The sequence below is a fragment of the Chiloscyllium plagiosum genome, unplaced genomic scaffold (assembly GCF_037043375.1).
Source record: "Chiloscyllium plagiosum isolate Xiang-an unplaced genomic scaffold, Cpla_swu_hap1 HiC_scaffold_3, whole genome shotgun sequence".
NCBI classification, from domain to species: domain Eukaryota; kingdom Metazoa; phylum Chordata; class Chondrichthyes; order Orectolobiformes; family Hemiscylliidae; genus Chiloscyllium; species Chiloscyllium plagiosum.
Genome location: NW_028270141.1, coordinates 68,584,266 through 68,602,185, shown reverse-complemented (window position 1 = coordinate 68,602,185; position 17,920 = coordinate 68,584,266). Strand labels below are relative to the sequence as shown.

Here is a 17,920-nt window from a genome sequence, read left to right as displayed (position 1 = left end):
TAGCGTGTTTTGTAACTCCCTCCCAACTGTGTACCATTGTTCCAGCACCTTTGTTTGGTGTGTCCTGCTGGTGGTGCCACGGACATAATCTGCAAGGTATGACTGCATGACTATGACTATGTCAGGCTGAGAGACAGCTCTCCTAATTTTGGCACTAGCTCCCACTGTTGGTATGGAGGAGTTTGCAGGGTTGACATAGCTGTTACTGGTGTTTTCATTTCCAAAGTCTAGGGTGATGGCCCATTCAGTTTCATTCGTTTGAGACATTTGTGGTTCAATACAGCTGGCTTGTTATGCCATTTTAGAGAGTACTTGAGAGTCAAGCACATGTCTGGAGGCCTAGAGTCATGCACATGCGAGAACAGACAAAGGCAAAACATCTCCTTCCTGAAACGAAATGACTCAACCAGACAGACTTTTCATTAAATTCAAAAATATTGATTACCAAAAATCAACATTCATCATTTAACTTTTAAACCGAAACTCTCGATAAATTCAAATTCCAACCACTCATTGTGGAATTTTAACCTAAGACTCCAAAGCATTAACTGAGTCTCAGAATTCCTAGAGCAGCAACAAACCAGTTAAGACATCCTGCCATTTCAAATTTGTTAACTACCTAAATCTCCTGGCCATTCTATTTTTTTTATTTGAAGCATTATTCTGAGCTACATTAATTTGAGCATAAGACATGTTTGGCTCAAAATTCTAAATTTGAATTACCTCATTGTTAAAGCCAATGGAGTAGATTGATGTGACAATGGAAATGTGCAGCCAATTTGTCCAGAACAGGGAACCACAAGCAGTGATGTCGTGTAAAATGACCACATCACACTTTTGAGGATTTCACTGTATAACCATTATTGACCTGTGTTCAGAGGTCTTCCCTGCTATACTTGAAATAATGCCATGTGACATTTTACATTCATTCATCTGAATGAGTAGATAGGACCGCCATTAAAAATTCTCATCTGATAGGGCAACAATTTTTTTTGCAATCATGGAAGTGGGTGCCACTTGCTGGATCAGCATTCATTGCCCATCCCTGACTGCCTTTTAGAACACTTCCTCATAAGTGGAATACATGCATAAGGCATTGACCTAGGGTGCAAACTCTCAGACTTCCAATTCGGGGGGGTTGATGGGGTGGAGGGTGGCGGAGAGAGAGACAGAGAGCGAGAGAGAGAGAGAGAGAGAGAGAGAGACACACACACACACACACACACACACACAGAGACACAGAGAGAGAGAGAGAGAGAGAGACACACACACAGACACAGAGAGAGAGACACAGACACACACACACAGAGACACAGAGAGAGAGAGAGAGACAGACACAGAGAGAGAGAGAGAGAGAGAGAGAGACACACACACACAGAGACACACACACACAGAGAGAGACACACACAGAGAGAGACACACAGAGAGAGAGACACACAGAGAGACACACACAGAGAGACACACACACACACAGAGAGACACACAGAGAGACACACAGAGAGAGAGAGAGAGAGAGAGAGAGAGAGAGAGACACAGAGAGACACAGAGAGAGAGACAGAGAGAGAGAGAGAGAGACAGAGAGAGACAGAGACAGAGACAGAGACAGAGACAGAGAGAGAGAGAGAGAGAGAGAGAGACAGACACGGGGTAGGGAAGGAGAGGTGAGCTATTGTTGAGATGACAGCTACTTCAAGCAGAGTAAGTACAGAGTCAGGGCATGAAAACAGATTGAGAGAATGACCCAAAATTAGTCTTCAAGCAGGAATTCAAAACATTGTGTTGTTCCATTCTGTAACTATAACTACAAAGATCAAGCTCAGAAAATAAGATGGGGTGAAGAGGAATACCTATACATGAAATCAAAGATTCTCAGAGTAACACAATACGGTTATAAAATGGATACACAAATCATAAATATCAAAAACATACAGATTAGACCGGGTGAAATTGATTAGATTAGATTATATTACATTACAGTGTGGAAACAGGCCCTTCGGCCCAACAAGTTCACACCGACCCGCCGAAGCGCAACCCACGCATGCCCCTACATTTACCCCTATACCTAACACTACGGGCAATTTAGCATGGCCAATTCACCTGACCTGCACATCTTTGGACTGTGGGAGGAGCTTTGCGTACAAGCCTAGAGGCCAAAGGTAAATTTAAAACAAGTCGAAAATGTAATCACATAATGGTGAACACTTCCATGCGGTTAGGTAGGTTGTTGGGACAATGTGAGAGAGATTGCAACATGCACAGCTCATGCCAGATGCTGGGAAACAACAAATGAAGAAAGCAATCTAAATTTCTTAAGCATTAAATTTCCCAGCTTGCAAAACACAAGAATCAAGGATGCAAGGTTATTAATTTATGCTGTCATCCACGTACTGACTTGCATCAAGGTCAAATAGAAAGCATACAGATTAGACCGGGTGAAACATTTCAGGTTTCAGAACCACCAGAAATGTTCATTCTTAATTTAGTTGCATTTGAAAACAAACCTGATCACTAAGAAGGTGGATATGAAAGCATGCAGCATCAAGAAAAGGAGGTTGACCAAAGGAAAGGCATGTCATGGATATGGGGAACAGATGAAAAATCAGGGTGGGAAGTATGACAGAAATTCAAGAACAGTGAGATAAAAGACAGAATACCAAGTCCATGGAATGAGAAAGAATTAATCTAAGAAATATTGCAAAGCAGACAAATTGCACCTCTCTCATGCTCTGTCTTTCCCTACTGCCATGGCCAGTAAAATTAATTACTAGAGACCTACAGCATGGAAGCAGATCTTGCTGCTCAAATTGTCTATGCCAACTAGATTTCCTAACCTCAACTAGTTCCATTTGCCTGCACTTCCCATATCCTTCTAAACCTTTCCTATTCACCTACCTGCCCAAATGACTTTTAAATGTTGCAACTATACTTGTCACTGGAATAGTGAAAACCAGACAAAAAAACACACAAGACAACAAAACATTTAGATAGATAGACAGAAAACCTGGCTGTTGAGCATAGGATAGGGAACATGGAGAACCAATGATATCCCAGTGGAATGGACAGTATATTACAAAAACAGTCTCAACAGCTGGTTAATGAAAGAGAGGGAGTTCACAAAGATCACAGCAGCCTAAATGAACTTCGAATATTGAGGGGCAAAATCTAGTCTGAGGTCATATTGCAAGTTATTGCACTAAGGATGTATAGAAAGCCAACAATAATTTGAAATGTTTTCATATATCAAAAAAAAAAGATAATTTTGATAGTTAATTCTAATATTTTCTCAAACAGGCCAATGAACTCAAGCAGGTCGTAGCAATACTTCTTTGTTCTCCTCCTGCCCATTTTTCCTTGGATAGATCTGTAGAAGCTACTCTCCAATCCATCACAATGCACATTCTGCCACTCCCAATAAATACAATCACTTATTACTGGTGAAAACCAATTTTCCCATATTGCTTGAAAGCAGGATTTCTGTTCCAACAGTTCATGTATGTCAATAGAAAACTTAACTCTGTTGACATCTAAACACAAGCACTTCAGACAGCCAAGTATCACTTCACTGGACATGTTACACCATTTAAATCTATTCTCGTTGCTCAACATGAATAGTAAAATGCCTTTTTGAAGGAAGAGATTCCATTTTAAAATACATTATCAAACTCAACAATGAATATTTACCTGATTTAACTGCTTAAATAACAAGATTATAATTTTCACCGCCTTCCTGACCTGCAGTCTTCTTCTTGACCTCTCCGCCTCCATCCTACTCCGACCTATCACCCTCACCTTGACCTCTTTCCACCTATCACATTTCCAACGCCCCTCCTCCAAGTCCCTCCTCCCTACCTTTTATCTTCTCCTGCTGAACACTCTCTGCTCATTCCTGAAGAAGGGCCTGTGCCCGAAACGTCGAATCTCCTGTTCCCTGGATGCTGCCTGACCTGCTGTGCTGTTCCAGCAATAAAGTTTCAACTTTGATCTCCAGCATCTGCAGACCTCACTTTCTCCTATAATTTTCAACACCCCACAACAATAAAGCAAAATAAGGTCTTGATTACATCAACTGATACCAAATTGATTTACTGGGTGGCAATCCATCCAGCTTCCAGAGGAGAATCAGATTCATTCTGGACTAAGCTCAAGTAGTATTGGAAATGGATTGCAGTATATTGTAATATTTTGTTCTATTTGCAGTTCCTCAGATAATGAAGCAATCATGCTTGTGCTCAACAAGACGTGGACAACAACTGGGCTTGAGTTGAGAAGCAGCAAGTAACATATGAGCCACACATATGCCAAGTAATAATAATCTCCAAAGCGAATCTAATCAGCACCTCCCATAATAGACAACAGCATTCTTAACTGTAAATAACCTTATTAACATTTTTCAGATCACCATTGACCAGGAAGTCAGCTGGGCCAGCTACACAAACATTATGGTTACAAGGAGTAAGTCTGAGATGGGATAAACTGCAGTAGGTCACTCATCTTCTGAATTTGCAAAACCTCCTAATCACCAAAACTGCACAAGCCAGGAGCGGGATGGGAGACTCAACTTTTTCCTTGATTGCAGCTGCAGGAAGCTCAAAGTCATCCAAGGCAAAGCACCCCATTCGCCACCCGAAACATGAATTCCTGCCAAGACAAGTACACAGCGACTGCAATATCTACTCTCTTGCTTAGCATTTCAAGAGGTGTCATTGACAAAACCTGTCACCAAGGAATAAAAGGACAGGGAGCATTGTAATACAATCACATTCAAATATCCCAAGTCTCATATCTTCCTTTGTTGCTGCATCATCCATATTGGATAAGATGTTTGGACTTCATATCTAACAGCATTGCAAGAATTGCTTCAATATCTAGACTTTCATAGTTCATGAGAGAGCTTATAATAACCTACAGAAGGATAACTAAGTGAAACAAAAGGTGGCTTCATTAAGCACAGAGGCCAAAAGTGAATTAAAACTAAGTCAAAAATGTAATCCCATAATGGGGAATGCTTGTATGAGGTCAGATAAATTGTTGGGACAATGGAACAGAAGGTACAAGAGGCACACCTCATGACAGATCCTGGGACATAATGAATACAGAAAACAATCTAATTTCCTAAGCATGAAATTTCTTAGTTTGCAGCCCACAAGTATCAAAAATGCAAGATCATTAATTTATGCTGTTACCCAAACAGTGACTTGCATCTATCAGAGATTACCTAATGCTACAAGTGTGGTCAAATCTTATACAAAAGATCATGTACCAAAGCCCTCAGTGCCAATATGCCTAAGTCATAAAAACAACAAATTCTGGCATGAGGAATCAAATCCTACCTGCTCCTCTGCCTCAACCACAACCTCAGCTAACAATCCCAGGGAAAGGTCATCAGGCAGACCACAGTTGACGACACAGTGGCCCAATAGCATTGACATTGTACAAACAATCTAGAAACCCAGCCTAAAGTTCTGGGGACTTGGCTTTTAATTCCACCATGACACTTGATGAAATTTGACTTCAATAAAAAAACTGGAGAAAAAGCTAAGCTTAACAGCAACCATGTAACTACAATCATTATGAAAGTCCACCTGGTTTGCTAATGCCTTTTAGGGAAGGAAATCTGCCATCTTTATTTAGGCTTGCCTACATATGACTCCAAAATCACAATGTGGTTAACTCTTAATTGTACACTCTGCAATTAGGGATGCACAATAAATGCTCGCTTAGCCAATGATGTCCACATCCTGTGAAGAAATTAAACAAAATTAAAAATTGGTGCTCGCTCTAGTTTTGTCCCTTCAGCAAGGCAATTGGGTGGGGCACCGTACTGGTAAAACAGAATGGTGGCGCTTTCCTTGCTACTTTGTAAAATGGAAGTCCAAGGTTAATTGGGCTGAAACATTACACTACAATTAAATTATTTCTTCTGGCAGTCCTTTGATGGTGATCTACCAATTATACTCATTTGGTCATCCAAATATTTTGATTTTAGGACTTTCACATTTCACTGGCTAACACAAAGGTATATTGACAAGTTTTTTTAGGGAAACCTGAAAACTATTTGCTTCTGCTTACTCATCTCAAACTGACATCAATACAGGTAGCCAGTTGGTGAGAAAACTGCTCTCACTGTATTCTGTACTCATTGCAACATCCAAAAGGTCAGAAGTTTGTTTCACCCTAATGTCTAATTCCGCTGTTATCTGTCTGAATTGCACCTCTTGGCAAAGCAGAATTCGTGGGCAAAAGTTTTGATTCCACTACAACATACACTAAACTACAGGAGCAGCTAAGTAGACATAACTTACTCTTGAGCACAGATATCACGCAGTTCACTAGCTGTACTTGGATTTTCCCTGGAGCGTCGGAGGCTGAGGGGTGACCTTATAGAGGTTTACAGAATTATGAGGGGCATGGATAGGATAAATAGACAAAGTCTTTTCCCTGGGATTGGGGAGTCCAGAATTAGAGGGCATAGGTTTAGGGTGAGGGGGGAAAGATATAAAAGAGACCTAAGGGGCACCTTTTTCATGAAGAGGGTGGTACGTGCATGGAATGAGCTGCCAGAGGATGTGGCGGAGGCTGGTACAATTGCAACGTTTAAGAGGCATTTGGATGGGTATATGAATAGGAAGGGTTTGGAGGGATGTGGGCCAGGTGCTGGCAGCTGGGACTAGATTGGGATGGGATATCTGGTTGGCGTAGACGGGTTGGACCGAGGGGTCGGTTTCCATGCTGTACATCTCTATGACTCTATAACTAAAGGAAGATATATGGCACAACTTCATCCTGAAAATAAACCTATGTAAACAAAAGCAGCTTTTGGAAGCACAAATTCAACTAGCAGAAGTCTAGTTTCAATGTTTTGTATCATTTCCCCAATCCAGCTATACAGACAAGTTAACATTTCATGCATTTATACACCACTTAGTCCCAGCACATTGCAATCCCATTCACTGTTCTAAAACATCAGCAATAGGTTTAAATGCAATGACGTGGACAGGAAGAAAACGGAAATTTTGAAAACCACCTTAATCCTGTAATTTATTTATAACTTCCAGTCTCGCTCATCACAAATTGTGTGGACATGCATTTAATTTGTTTTCCAAAAGCACAGCATTTGCTTTGTTAACTTGGTTAATTCAGCTCCAAAAAGGGGGGAAACAACTAAATGTTGGGGGAGAAAAACTAAAAATACTGATGTTATGGTAAATTAGACTGCCTTGAGAAAGAAAATGCACATTTTTTAAAAGTAGTATCATCACACATTTGTATTCATGAAACCACCTACTGCAAACATTAATGTACTTGTCAGACATGCAAATAGTTCAAACAACTGTGAATTAATGAGATGATCATTATATAAGTCACCTTCATTCATGATGGCCAATGAAATTACATTTTAGTGTCAGCTTGGTATTATTCATTCTTTGAACACTGTTCAAAGTCAGAACATATAAACATTTATTGCCACCATTCATTAGTACTTTGTGTTGGGTTGAGGAGACAGTAGCTTAAATGAAAAGGAGGAGAAAGTTACCCAGGAGTGCACAAGGTAGTATTTTTGGTTAAGTAACTCATATTTGGAATATATTTAATTCTACCTCATATTTGGCAATGGACCAAAAAACACCACATATAACATAATTTTACACCAAGGAGCAGAAGATCATAGGAAAAAGGCAGTTAGCAACTTCAAAGCATTAAAATTCATATTCCAGTGTATAGATTGCTGATTTGTCTAATTTGCATAAGCAAGAGTGGTCAGACAAAAAGCAACACAAAAACTGACAGTGGGAGCGGATTTAGATCTGCAAATCACTGGAATGCTCATTATTCTAAAATAGCAAAGGAGGATATACCTCCTGTTCTTTGTTGACCACATTTTCAGAATATATTGAACCTTTAGCAAATCTTAAAGTCCAAAACGAAGCCTATTTATATTCAGCGACAGTAATACAAATGAAGCTTTGAAGTGGACAGGCTGTCATTACAGAGGCCACAGGTACTCTGGATTTAAAGACCAAAGAGTTTTTGCAACCCTTGCATCAATTTTACGTGCATTAATTGCCACAGCATAGGCAGTGACTACTGGGAACACTTAGACTGTCAGCCCTACAGAGCAGAATGCTCAGTCCCATTATCTAATCCACGCCAAGCATGGACTGACAGTTCAGATGTGATTAGTCTCATTATGGGTTCAGCATTCACTGAAGACTGCATTCTGAATTCATTGATCCTGTTGGTTTGGTCCTTTACTTGTTTCGCTTACCTCACCTGGTCACAAAACAAAATTCCTTTGTAGTTCGAGAAACTTCAATAAACTAGGATTTTTTGTCACTATGCAAAGCTGATAAAATTAAATACTCTAAGTAGTGGTGATCCTTCATTAGGATTAATGCAAAATTTTCAGTTTTATAGGTTGGAAGAAAAAGAGCTCCAGTTTTTGGCATAACAAAGAGATTATATGCTCACATGAAATATCACAGCAGTGTTTTACGAACTCCCAGAGGGAGACAGAATATGTATGATAGAGTATGTACAGCAAGGAAACAGACACTTGGTCCAATTTGTCCATGCTGACCAGATATCCTAAATTAATCTAATCCCACTTTCCAATACTTGGCTCATGCCCCTTTACATCTTTCCTATGCACATACCTATCCAGATGCCTTTAAAATATTTAATCGTACCAGTCTCCACCACTTCCTCTGGCAGCTCATTTCATCACACACACAGAAAACACACACACACAGAAAACACACACAAAAAACACACACACACAAAAAACACACACACACACACAAAACACACACACACACACAAAACACACACACACACACACACAAAACACACACACACACAAAACACACACACACACACAAAACACACACACACACAAAACACACACACACACACACACACACACACAAAACACACACACACACACACACAAAAATCTGTCCCCTTGGTCCCTTTTAAAGTTTTCCCCTCTCACCCGAAACCCTCTAGTTCTGGAGTCTCACACCCCTGGGAAAAGACCTTGTCTATTTACCCTACCCATGATTTTATAAACCTCTATAAGGCCACTCCTCAGCCTCCGATGCTCCAGGGAAAACAATCCCAGGGTATTCAGCCTCTCCCTATAGCTCAAATCCTCCAAACCTGGCAACATCCTTAAATCTTTTCTGAACCCTTTCAAGTTTCACAACATCCTTCCAATAGCACAGAGACCAGAATTGCACACAATATTCCAAAAGTGGCCTAACCAATGTTCTGTACAGCTGCAACATGACCTCCCAACTCCTGTACTCAATACTCTGACCAATAAAGGAAAGCTTACCAAATGCCTTTTTTTGCTATCCTATCTACCTGCGACTCCACTTTCAAGGAGCTATGAACCTGCACTCCAAGGTCTCTGTTCAGTAACATTGATGATGCAATAGAAAATTACAATTCAAGAGAACTGCAATGTTTCAAAAGCTGTTACATCAGGAGGAGTTGACAAACATGTCAGAACAAAATTATCCCAAACCACAAATGTCAAATTCACAATGGAGAACAGATGTGCCAAATGCCATGTTGCATAATCCCATCAAACAAATATCTTCTGTGCTGGCCTCATACAAATTCATACAAACTATGTTTTAAATATCAAAAGCTATTGAAGGTACACTGGAAATCTGATCAGAGATGCAAATCAATTTGATCTTTAGGATTAGAAAGCATTTTTCTGTCATGAAAGAAATTCAAATTGAGCAACATCAAAGTGTGGTTGTGTATGGAACACAATGAGCTATGCAGTTCAGAACAAAGTTAGAAAGGGGGGGGGGGGGGGGGGAGAGAAAGAGAGAGAGGGAGGGAGAGAATTACTGAGAATGGTAGCAGAAAACATTCAAGTTACTTACAATAGTGCATGTTTGCAATTTAGAACACTAATGATATGAAAGGACATAAACGTTTAACAGGATTCCAACATGTCAAATGCATCTCTATCATATATAACTGTAACCAAATGCCTTAATTATAACAAATTCACACAAACAATAGTGCAAATTTGGACTGGAAACTCAAATGAAGTAGTCAAAGTCTAACGTACCAAAGGGAACGGAAAGACTGCTGTGTGCTCGGTCTTGCTCCTGCTTCACCTGAGTGCGCCTTGCAACCCAAGGGCTTCTTGATCCATCAGATGGACTGCATGGCACCTTCAGGCAAGGCAAAGGACAGAGGGGTCTGCCTCCTGCTGAACCCCTCTTGGTGCCTGCACATGACGACCTGGCAAGTTACTGCACCCAGATCTAGAACATCTAACCGTTAAGTGTTGTATCCACTATTTGCCGTGGAAGCGTGCTTCTGCTATCCCGACCGCAGTTCACATCCCATCCCGTGTGGAAGCAAAGAGCACACTTGATGAAACATACACCGCCACAAATAGCCTTGAGACAGAATACACCGAGATCTCATTCATTGTAGCTGTTGACTTCAAGCAGACCAACCTCAAGAATATGCTACCAAGATAGCATCAATATGTCTCCTGTCCCATGAATGCCCAAGAACCCTGGACCACTGCTCCATAACCAAAGATGCCTACTGCTCCATTCCGCTCCTGCATTTTGGTAAATCAGACCATAAGGCTGTGCTCTTTTTCCCAGGTTACAAGCAGAAACTGAGGCGTGAGCTTTGGTACAGCAAGTCATACATTTCTTTCTGAGGTAATGGATAAGCTGTTACATGACTTGGAGTCATATTCAAGAACTCAGCAGCTAACCTAAATGAATATGCCACTACTGTCACAGACTTGCAGTAAGCGTGCAAAGGACTGCATGCCAAAGGAGGTAATCTGAGTGCTCCCCATCCAGAAATCATGGATGAACCTGAAGATCCACTTCCTACTAAAGTCCAGCTCTGAAGCATTCAAGTTGTGACCCTGACCTATATAGAAAATCTAGGTACAACCTTCAGGGGAGCCAAGAGACAATATCAGACTAAATTAGAGTCCCAGACTAATCACATGATCAGACAGTGACTGCAGTAGGCTTACACGACAACCTTAAGTTAAGTTGAGTAAAATAGCTGACAACAATGTATGCCTCACCAGTGAGCTCAATGCATTCTATGCTCGTTCTGAACAGAAGGTCAGTGAAATGATATCCCGAGCCCCGATTGCCTTGGGTGGACCTGTACCCACAGTCACCAACGCAGACGTCACATCAGCATTCTTGAGTAAACCCACAGATATTGACTGGCCCAGATGGACGTTTGAATGTCTGGGCAGCATGGTGGCACAGTAGTTAGCACAGCCACTACACAGCGCCAGGGACCCAGGTTCAATTCTAGCCTTGGGTGACTGTTCAAACACGGACATTTTCCATGTGTCTGCTTGGATTTGCGCTGAGTCCTCTGGTTCCCTCAGTCCAAAGATGTGCAGGTTTAGGTGGATTGGCCATACTAAATTGTCTGCAATGTCTTGGGATGTGCAAGCTAGATAGATTAGCCATAGTAAATTGAGGGGTACAAGGATAGGGTGAAGGGGATACTCAAAGTTGGTGCAACTCAAATGGCCTCTTTCAGTACTATAGGGACTCTATGATTTTGTGAATTCCTTGATCTACTGGGAAAATTGGTTCTAAATTAAAAAAGGGAAAACTTCACAGCACTGGGAATCACTGAACTGTTCCCTCAACATGCTATAGGAGTCCTTTGCAGCATCCTTCAGCACAGCATGCCTGATTCAAATTGGACCATGAAATTTTGTATGTTTGTCAGAGCCCATTTAAAATCCCATTGAACGATGACAAGGTCTTCTATTTTTCGAACGAGGTTTATTGTGAATAACTATCTTTTTCATTGCAGGACTCTGAAACAGCCATGGCCAAAACAGCCAGGCTAGGTGGATTGGCTATGCTAAACTGCCGTGTCCAGGAATGTGCAGGCTTGGTGGATTGGCCATGGGAAATGCAGGGTTAAAGGGATAGGGTGGAGGTGTAGGGTGCTCTTCGAAGGGTCAGTGTGGACTCGATGGGCTGAATGGCCTGCTTCCACACTATAGGGATTCTATGATTCTGTAACACAAGACAGCCAGATATTGAATAATTTATTTTCTCCCTACCAAATGGTATGTGTACACCATTGCATAAGTTCAAACAACTTATCAATGCTTCTATATCTAGAACACTGCGTTTGCAGCAACAAAGTACAGCTGCTTCATATATGGCATGCAATGAACTGTACTCTAAATGTGACTTGACATATCTTCCAAGCAAGGGTTATACCTTTTTGCCAAACATTCTTGTTTTCCGACCTTGCAGATATTTATTCCAGAGCAATTAATAAACAAAAGCTGTTGCAATATCAAAAAAAGGGGTATTTTAAATTCACTACAAACTCTTGCAGGGCTGAAGCCCTTAAATTATCGGAATGTATGTGTATAAGACAAGGCAAGCTATCAGCACTCGTGAAACTGCGATATAAGTACACAGAGAAACGGTGGGAGGCCACACGAAATTCCAAGTCAACAAGCCTATGACTTTTGTCTTAATCGTGCACAAAGCTTTTTTGTTCATGCTTGACAAACGCACTTCCAAAGAAAAGCCTTTCCCTTATAAAGTTTCACTTGATGATATACTGTACATTGCCCAGCAGAGTTTAAGTCACCATTAAATAAGGGATTTAAATTGCTGAGACTGGGCACATACCTGGGAGGTATCTTCCATTAGCCCTCTGATGTTTTCCACCACATCATTGCGCTTGTAGCGACGAAGAGCACTAATGAGTTTTGCCAGGTTGGCTTCAGGATCTCGGATCGTCCAGTGTTGTAAGGCTGCGTATGCTCGCTCGTGATCTCCTGAATACCCGTTAGAGAAAGCGGTTACTTCTCGTTCAGCTGCATTGGCAAGAAACTGATAGATGTCCTTCCACTGGCTACCAATCTGCGCTGCCACAAGTTTCAGGATGTCCACTCCTAATTCAAATAACACGAATGAGTTAGTAGCAGTTTCTAATATCACCTCAATGCGCCAACTTGACATATTTCACATCAAATGCAACTAAACCGAAATTAACAGGAAAAGTAAACTGGTTGTCAACAAGCCTCGTTACCTTCAGCTAAATATGTTGCATATGTAGAAATCCATCAGCTTAATGAATTTGAAAGGCAAATATCCAACAGGTAGCTCTAATTTATTTAATATTAAGCGTGCTGTCTTTACAGAGGAGTATTTCCTAGAAAGCTAAATTGAGGCTTACCTTTCGTCAACCTGCAAACATTTAGCATTGGGTACAACTAAAATTTGACTTAAACCATCCATTTTTCATGGCATAGAAAAAAAACCCATCAGCTTTGACAAAACTATTCCAGGATTATATAGAATAAAGTGGGATGAATTTGAGTTGGTACAAACAGAGAGTGAACTAGTGAAAAGAACCACTCACTGCCTTTGTGCCATGTTAACTACCACCATCCACCTCATATCATTCAACAAATAGTAATTCAATTGGTTGAAAATTTAATGCAACCAATCAAGCATGCGGTCTCATACCCAGCAAAACAAGACTCAGTTTTTCTCTCAGCTGTATAACAATGATTTACCTTTAATATGGTGGAACGACATGTAGTATCCAGAGTTTGCGGTGTAACACTGCAGATTGCTTTCCAGCAGACCCATTATCAGCTGACTAATTTACATTCTAGAAGAAACTTCGGAATAATAATGCACTGTTTTGTGACTGATTTCCCTCCCAGGTATTAAACAGCAGGCTGAATAGTCCAGAACTGCAAATGTTACCTTTGTTTTCTTCACAAATGCATTCTGTCATTTATTCCTTGATCTTGTACACATATGAGATACAACCAAATTGGTTGAACTTTACCCTCCTATTAAACTAGCCTTTATTCACCAAGGTTTCATGCTCTGACATTCCAGAAACCATTTTGTTTCTCCAACTCCTTTCCTCCTTTACACGTTTTTGTAAACCTTACCTCATCTCTAATTGGGTCCAAATGCATTTATTTTTGACTACGCTTCAGAGAACAGCATTGGCATGATTTTTCAAGCTTAAGGCTCAACAGAAATGCAAGCTGTTAAAATAGTACAGCATATTTAATGCTGAGAAGCAGATTAAAATAATCATATTTAGGAATGATTCATGCTGAGATTGCATTAGATTTATTAGTCATTGACTGAAAGGACAGTATTAGTGACCAATCTCTCCTTTGATGGAAATGGACTTTAACTTTGAAAAAAGATGTTTAATTCTCGAAAGCAGACCCATAGAACCTGATGTAGTGTTCTAGTTAACGTCACAAATGGTCAATGGGGGAGTTAAGAAATAGGTTGGGACTAAAGCATAAATCTTTGGGAGGCACCAGATATATTGGTGTTTACATATTTTTACATGCATCTGTCTCAATGTTAAGACATATTGGCTAAGCAACCTCACCTAGGGACATACAAACAGGAATAGGCCATTCAGCTCAGCAAACCTGCATGGGACTCTTGATCGTGGCTGAACATTTCCTCAAAGCCAATTTCTCACACCACCTCCATATCTCTTACTGCAATTAGTGGCCAGAAACTTATTTTAATCTTAAATCGACTGACTGATTGAGCTTGCAAAGACCTCAAGGGTAGATAATTCTATAAAACTTACCAGCCTCTGAATGAAGGAATTCCTCTTCATCCTAATCTGAACTGGCCTTTTATCCTGAGATTATGTCCCTTGGTTCTTGTGCCACTAGGCAGGAGAAAGATTGTATCTACATCCTCTCTAACACTTACTGTAAGTATTTTATGAGTTTCAATTGGATCACTTGAAATGTGATCATTAACACTGATGTAGTTAGGCTCCTTCTTGGGTTCCCATTCCTGACCAATTTAGTTTGAACCTTCAAGAGCATTAACAAATCTCCCTGCAAGGATCCTCCTCCCAAGCCTGCCTGGGTGTAAACAATGCACCTTTTACAGGTCCCACCTCCTCCTGAACTAATCCCAATGCCTCAGAATTCTGATATCTTCCTCTTAACCCAGTTTTTCAGCTTGGTGTTCACCTACACAATTCTCCTGTTTCTGTGCTCATCAGCATGTAGGACTGGGAGTAATCTTAAAATTACTGTTTTTGAAGGTTGGTAAATTACTGCTTTTCAATCAATTCCTGCCTCTCTGAAATCTGCATTCAGGACCTATTTCCCTTCCTACCCAAGACATTGATACCAACATATACCTTAACCCCTTGCTGTTCGCCGTCCCAAGGAAGGAGTTCATACAACACTTCTGTGATAGCCTTAAATCTGGCATCACAAAGATAACACACCATCATGGTATACACCTCAAACAAAAACTAACAAACTTAAAAGATCCAGTACAACCCATGGACAAAACCAACGTCATCAACAAAATTCCATGCAAGGACTGCCACAAACACTATTTAGGACAAACAGGAAGGTAGTCACCAGGATACACGAACACCAGCTAGCCACAAAAAGACACGACCCTCTCTCCCTCGTAGCCCTACACACGAATGAAAAAAAACACCATTTCGACTGGGACAACACATCTATCTGAGACAGGCTAAGCAAAGACATGCCAGAGAATTCCTAGAGGCCTGGCACTCCAACCACAACGCCATAAACAAACACCTAGATCTAGATACCATCTTTCAGCCCCTCATGAAACGAACAGGAAATGACATCACCACAAACCCCAGGAACCCGATCCAGGACAAACATAAGTAGAAAGCAGGAGACAACAGCTTCGCTTCACTTGGAGGTCGCCACTGATGATGTTACCTAGCCAAGTAATGAAACGTCTGGATATCAAACCTACAGCTCAGCGAGCAAACCTACACCCTGGTATACACCTGTAGAAATCCCTCTCTGTTCCCCCAACTAAAGACTGTCCAATCACTGCTGGTCTCTCTTTATCCACTGATACTGAGTTGAGTCACCCATAGTTCAATTGACTTGGCTGTGACTATGTTTCTCTAAGGAACCATCAGCATCTCCAGTTTCCAAACAGTAAGTGGATTTGAAGGGGATAGTCTCATGGAACACCTGCAACTTGGAATGCCTGGAAGGTGGCCCATTCCTTGGTCTGTCCGTGTGACAATGTGGAGTGACCACCTCCATCAAATGTACTATCCATCTCGCCCTGTCATGCAAATGACTCCAGATGCCACTCAAGTTCCAATACCTGGAGCTCATGTTTATGCAGATGGTGACATTTCCTGCAGATACATCCAACTTGGACACAACCATGGCTCAAATCTCCCACAAATTATGCATTCCACTCAGCTGAACTGCCCTGCATATTTTAATTGCTTCAATGATGTATATAAGTCTAACAGATTGCTGGTTACCACCAACCATCTTATTTTACCAAGCAGGTAGGAGTCAAATAATGAAGTAGGAAACTGTGGGGAAAAAAGGAGAATAAAATGCACCTCCTTTCCACCTTTCACTTAACTCACCGAGCATATTCTGAATTCAATATCTACTGCATTTCCAAGGTGCAAGGATACCACTGTATTTCTTCTCTTTGGAACTACAATGCAAGACCCAGACTGTGCAAGAACCTGTTTATCTAATTAGCTAGGAGAAAGTGAGGACTGCAGATGCTAGAGATCAGAGCTGAAAACGTGTTGCTGGAAAAGCGCAGCAGGTCAGGCAGCATCCAAGGAGCAGGAGAATCGACGTTTCGGGCATCAATTATTCTCCAGTAGGGCTTGCTTACTCCATCTCAGACTGAAAAGAAACTTATATTACTTTCTTACCCTACTTTATAACTCTTAGCACAGTATAAACTAGTTGAATACAAGGTATGGACCACACTTTTAGCAAGATAGTGACCTTTAATTCACCAAACTTACTCTGCTTATATGACCACCCACATACATTAATGAAGAGAGAATTTATATTTACTCCTAAACATGTTATCAGAGATGCCTTATCACAAATCAGATATTTAAACCTAAATGATTTTTAAATTTGTTTACCATTTTTCTACATATTATCATTAACTTGTATGCACTACGATCAGCTGCAAGCTGAGGTTGTTGCTGGGAGACACAGACAACGTCGTCCAATTAAACCTTTCTTTTCATTCGTCAGCCATCCAATCACACCAGTTGCAGTAAATTTTGTTAGTCAGCCAGCAGAAAATCTGTCTGCTTTGAATTTCAAAAGATAGCATCATGTTATTCAAGCTGAGAGGCAGCCAGGTTCTTGTTGCCATGCAACACAAGAAGAAAATTATTTACACGCCACATCACAGAAGAGGAGCTTCACAGAAATGGAGTAAACTTGGTTTCAATTACAGTCAAATCCCCATTCCATCTGAATAATTTGGTGGTGTTTTTACTATTATATTCTCCTGAACAAAACAGGATGTTATCTGTTACAGGAAAGGCAAATAAATGGAGAAACAAGCAAGTGCAAAAATTGATACAAAAAGGCACTACCACAAAAGAATTGTGAAGCTTTGACACAAATAAATATTGTTTAGCATGACTGACTGAACTGGTCCGCACCCTTAACAACTTCTCTTTCCAATCCTCCCACTTCCTCCAAACCAAAGGAGTAGCCATGGGCCCCGCATGGGCCCCAGCTATGCCTGCCTCTTCGTAGGATATGTGGAACAGTCCATCTTCCGCAGCTACACTGGCACCACCCCCCACCTTTTCCTCCGCTACATGATGACTGTATCGGCGCTGCCTCGTGCTCCCACGAGGAGGTTGAACAGTTCCATCCACTTTACCAACACCTTCCACCCCGACCTCAAATTCACCTGGACCGTCTCAGACTCCTCCCTCCCCGTCCTAGACCTTTCCATTTCTATCGCGGGTGACCGAATCGACACGGACATTTACTATAAATCGACCGACTCCCACAGCTACCTGGACTACACCTCCTCCCACCCTGCCCCCTGTAAAA

General features: G+C 41.1%; 1 protein-coding gene across 1 annotated transcript in view; it reads right to left on the bottom strand.

The window, feature by feature from the left end:
• tnfrsf21 (tumor necrosis factor receptor superfamily, member 21) overlaps nucleotides 1-17,920 on the bottom strand; it is a 75,849-nt gene that overhangs the window by 23,682 nt on the left and 34,247 nt on the right. Inside the window, exon 4 of the mRNA XM_087980141.1 lies at nucleotides 12,690-12,955. Within this exon, the coding sequence (XP_087836267.1) occupies nucleotides 12,690-12,955 (266 nt within the window). The remainder of the gene's footprint in view (nucleotides 1-12,689; nucleotides 12,956-17,920) is intronic.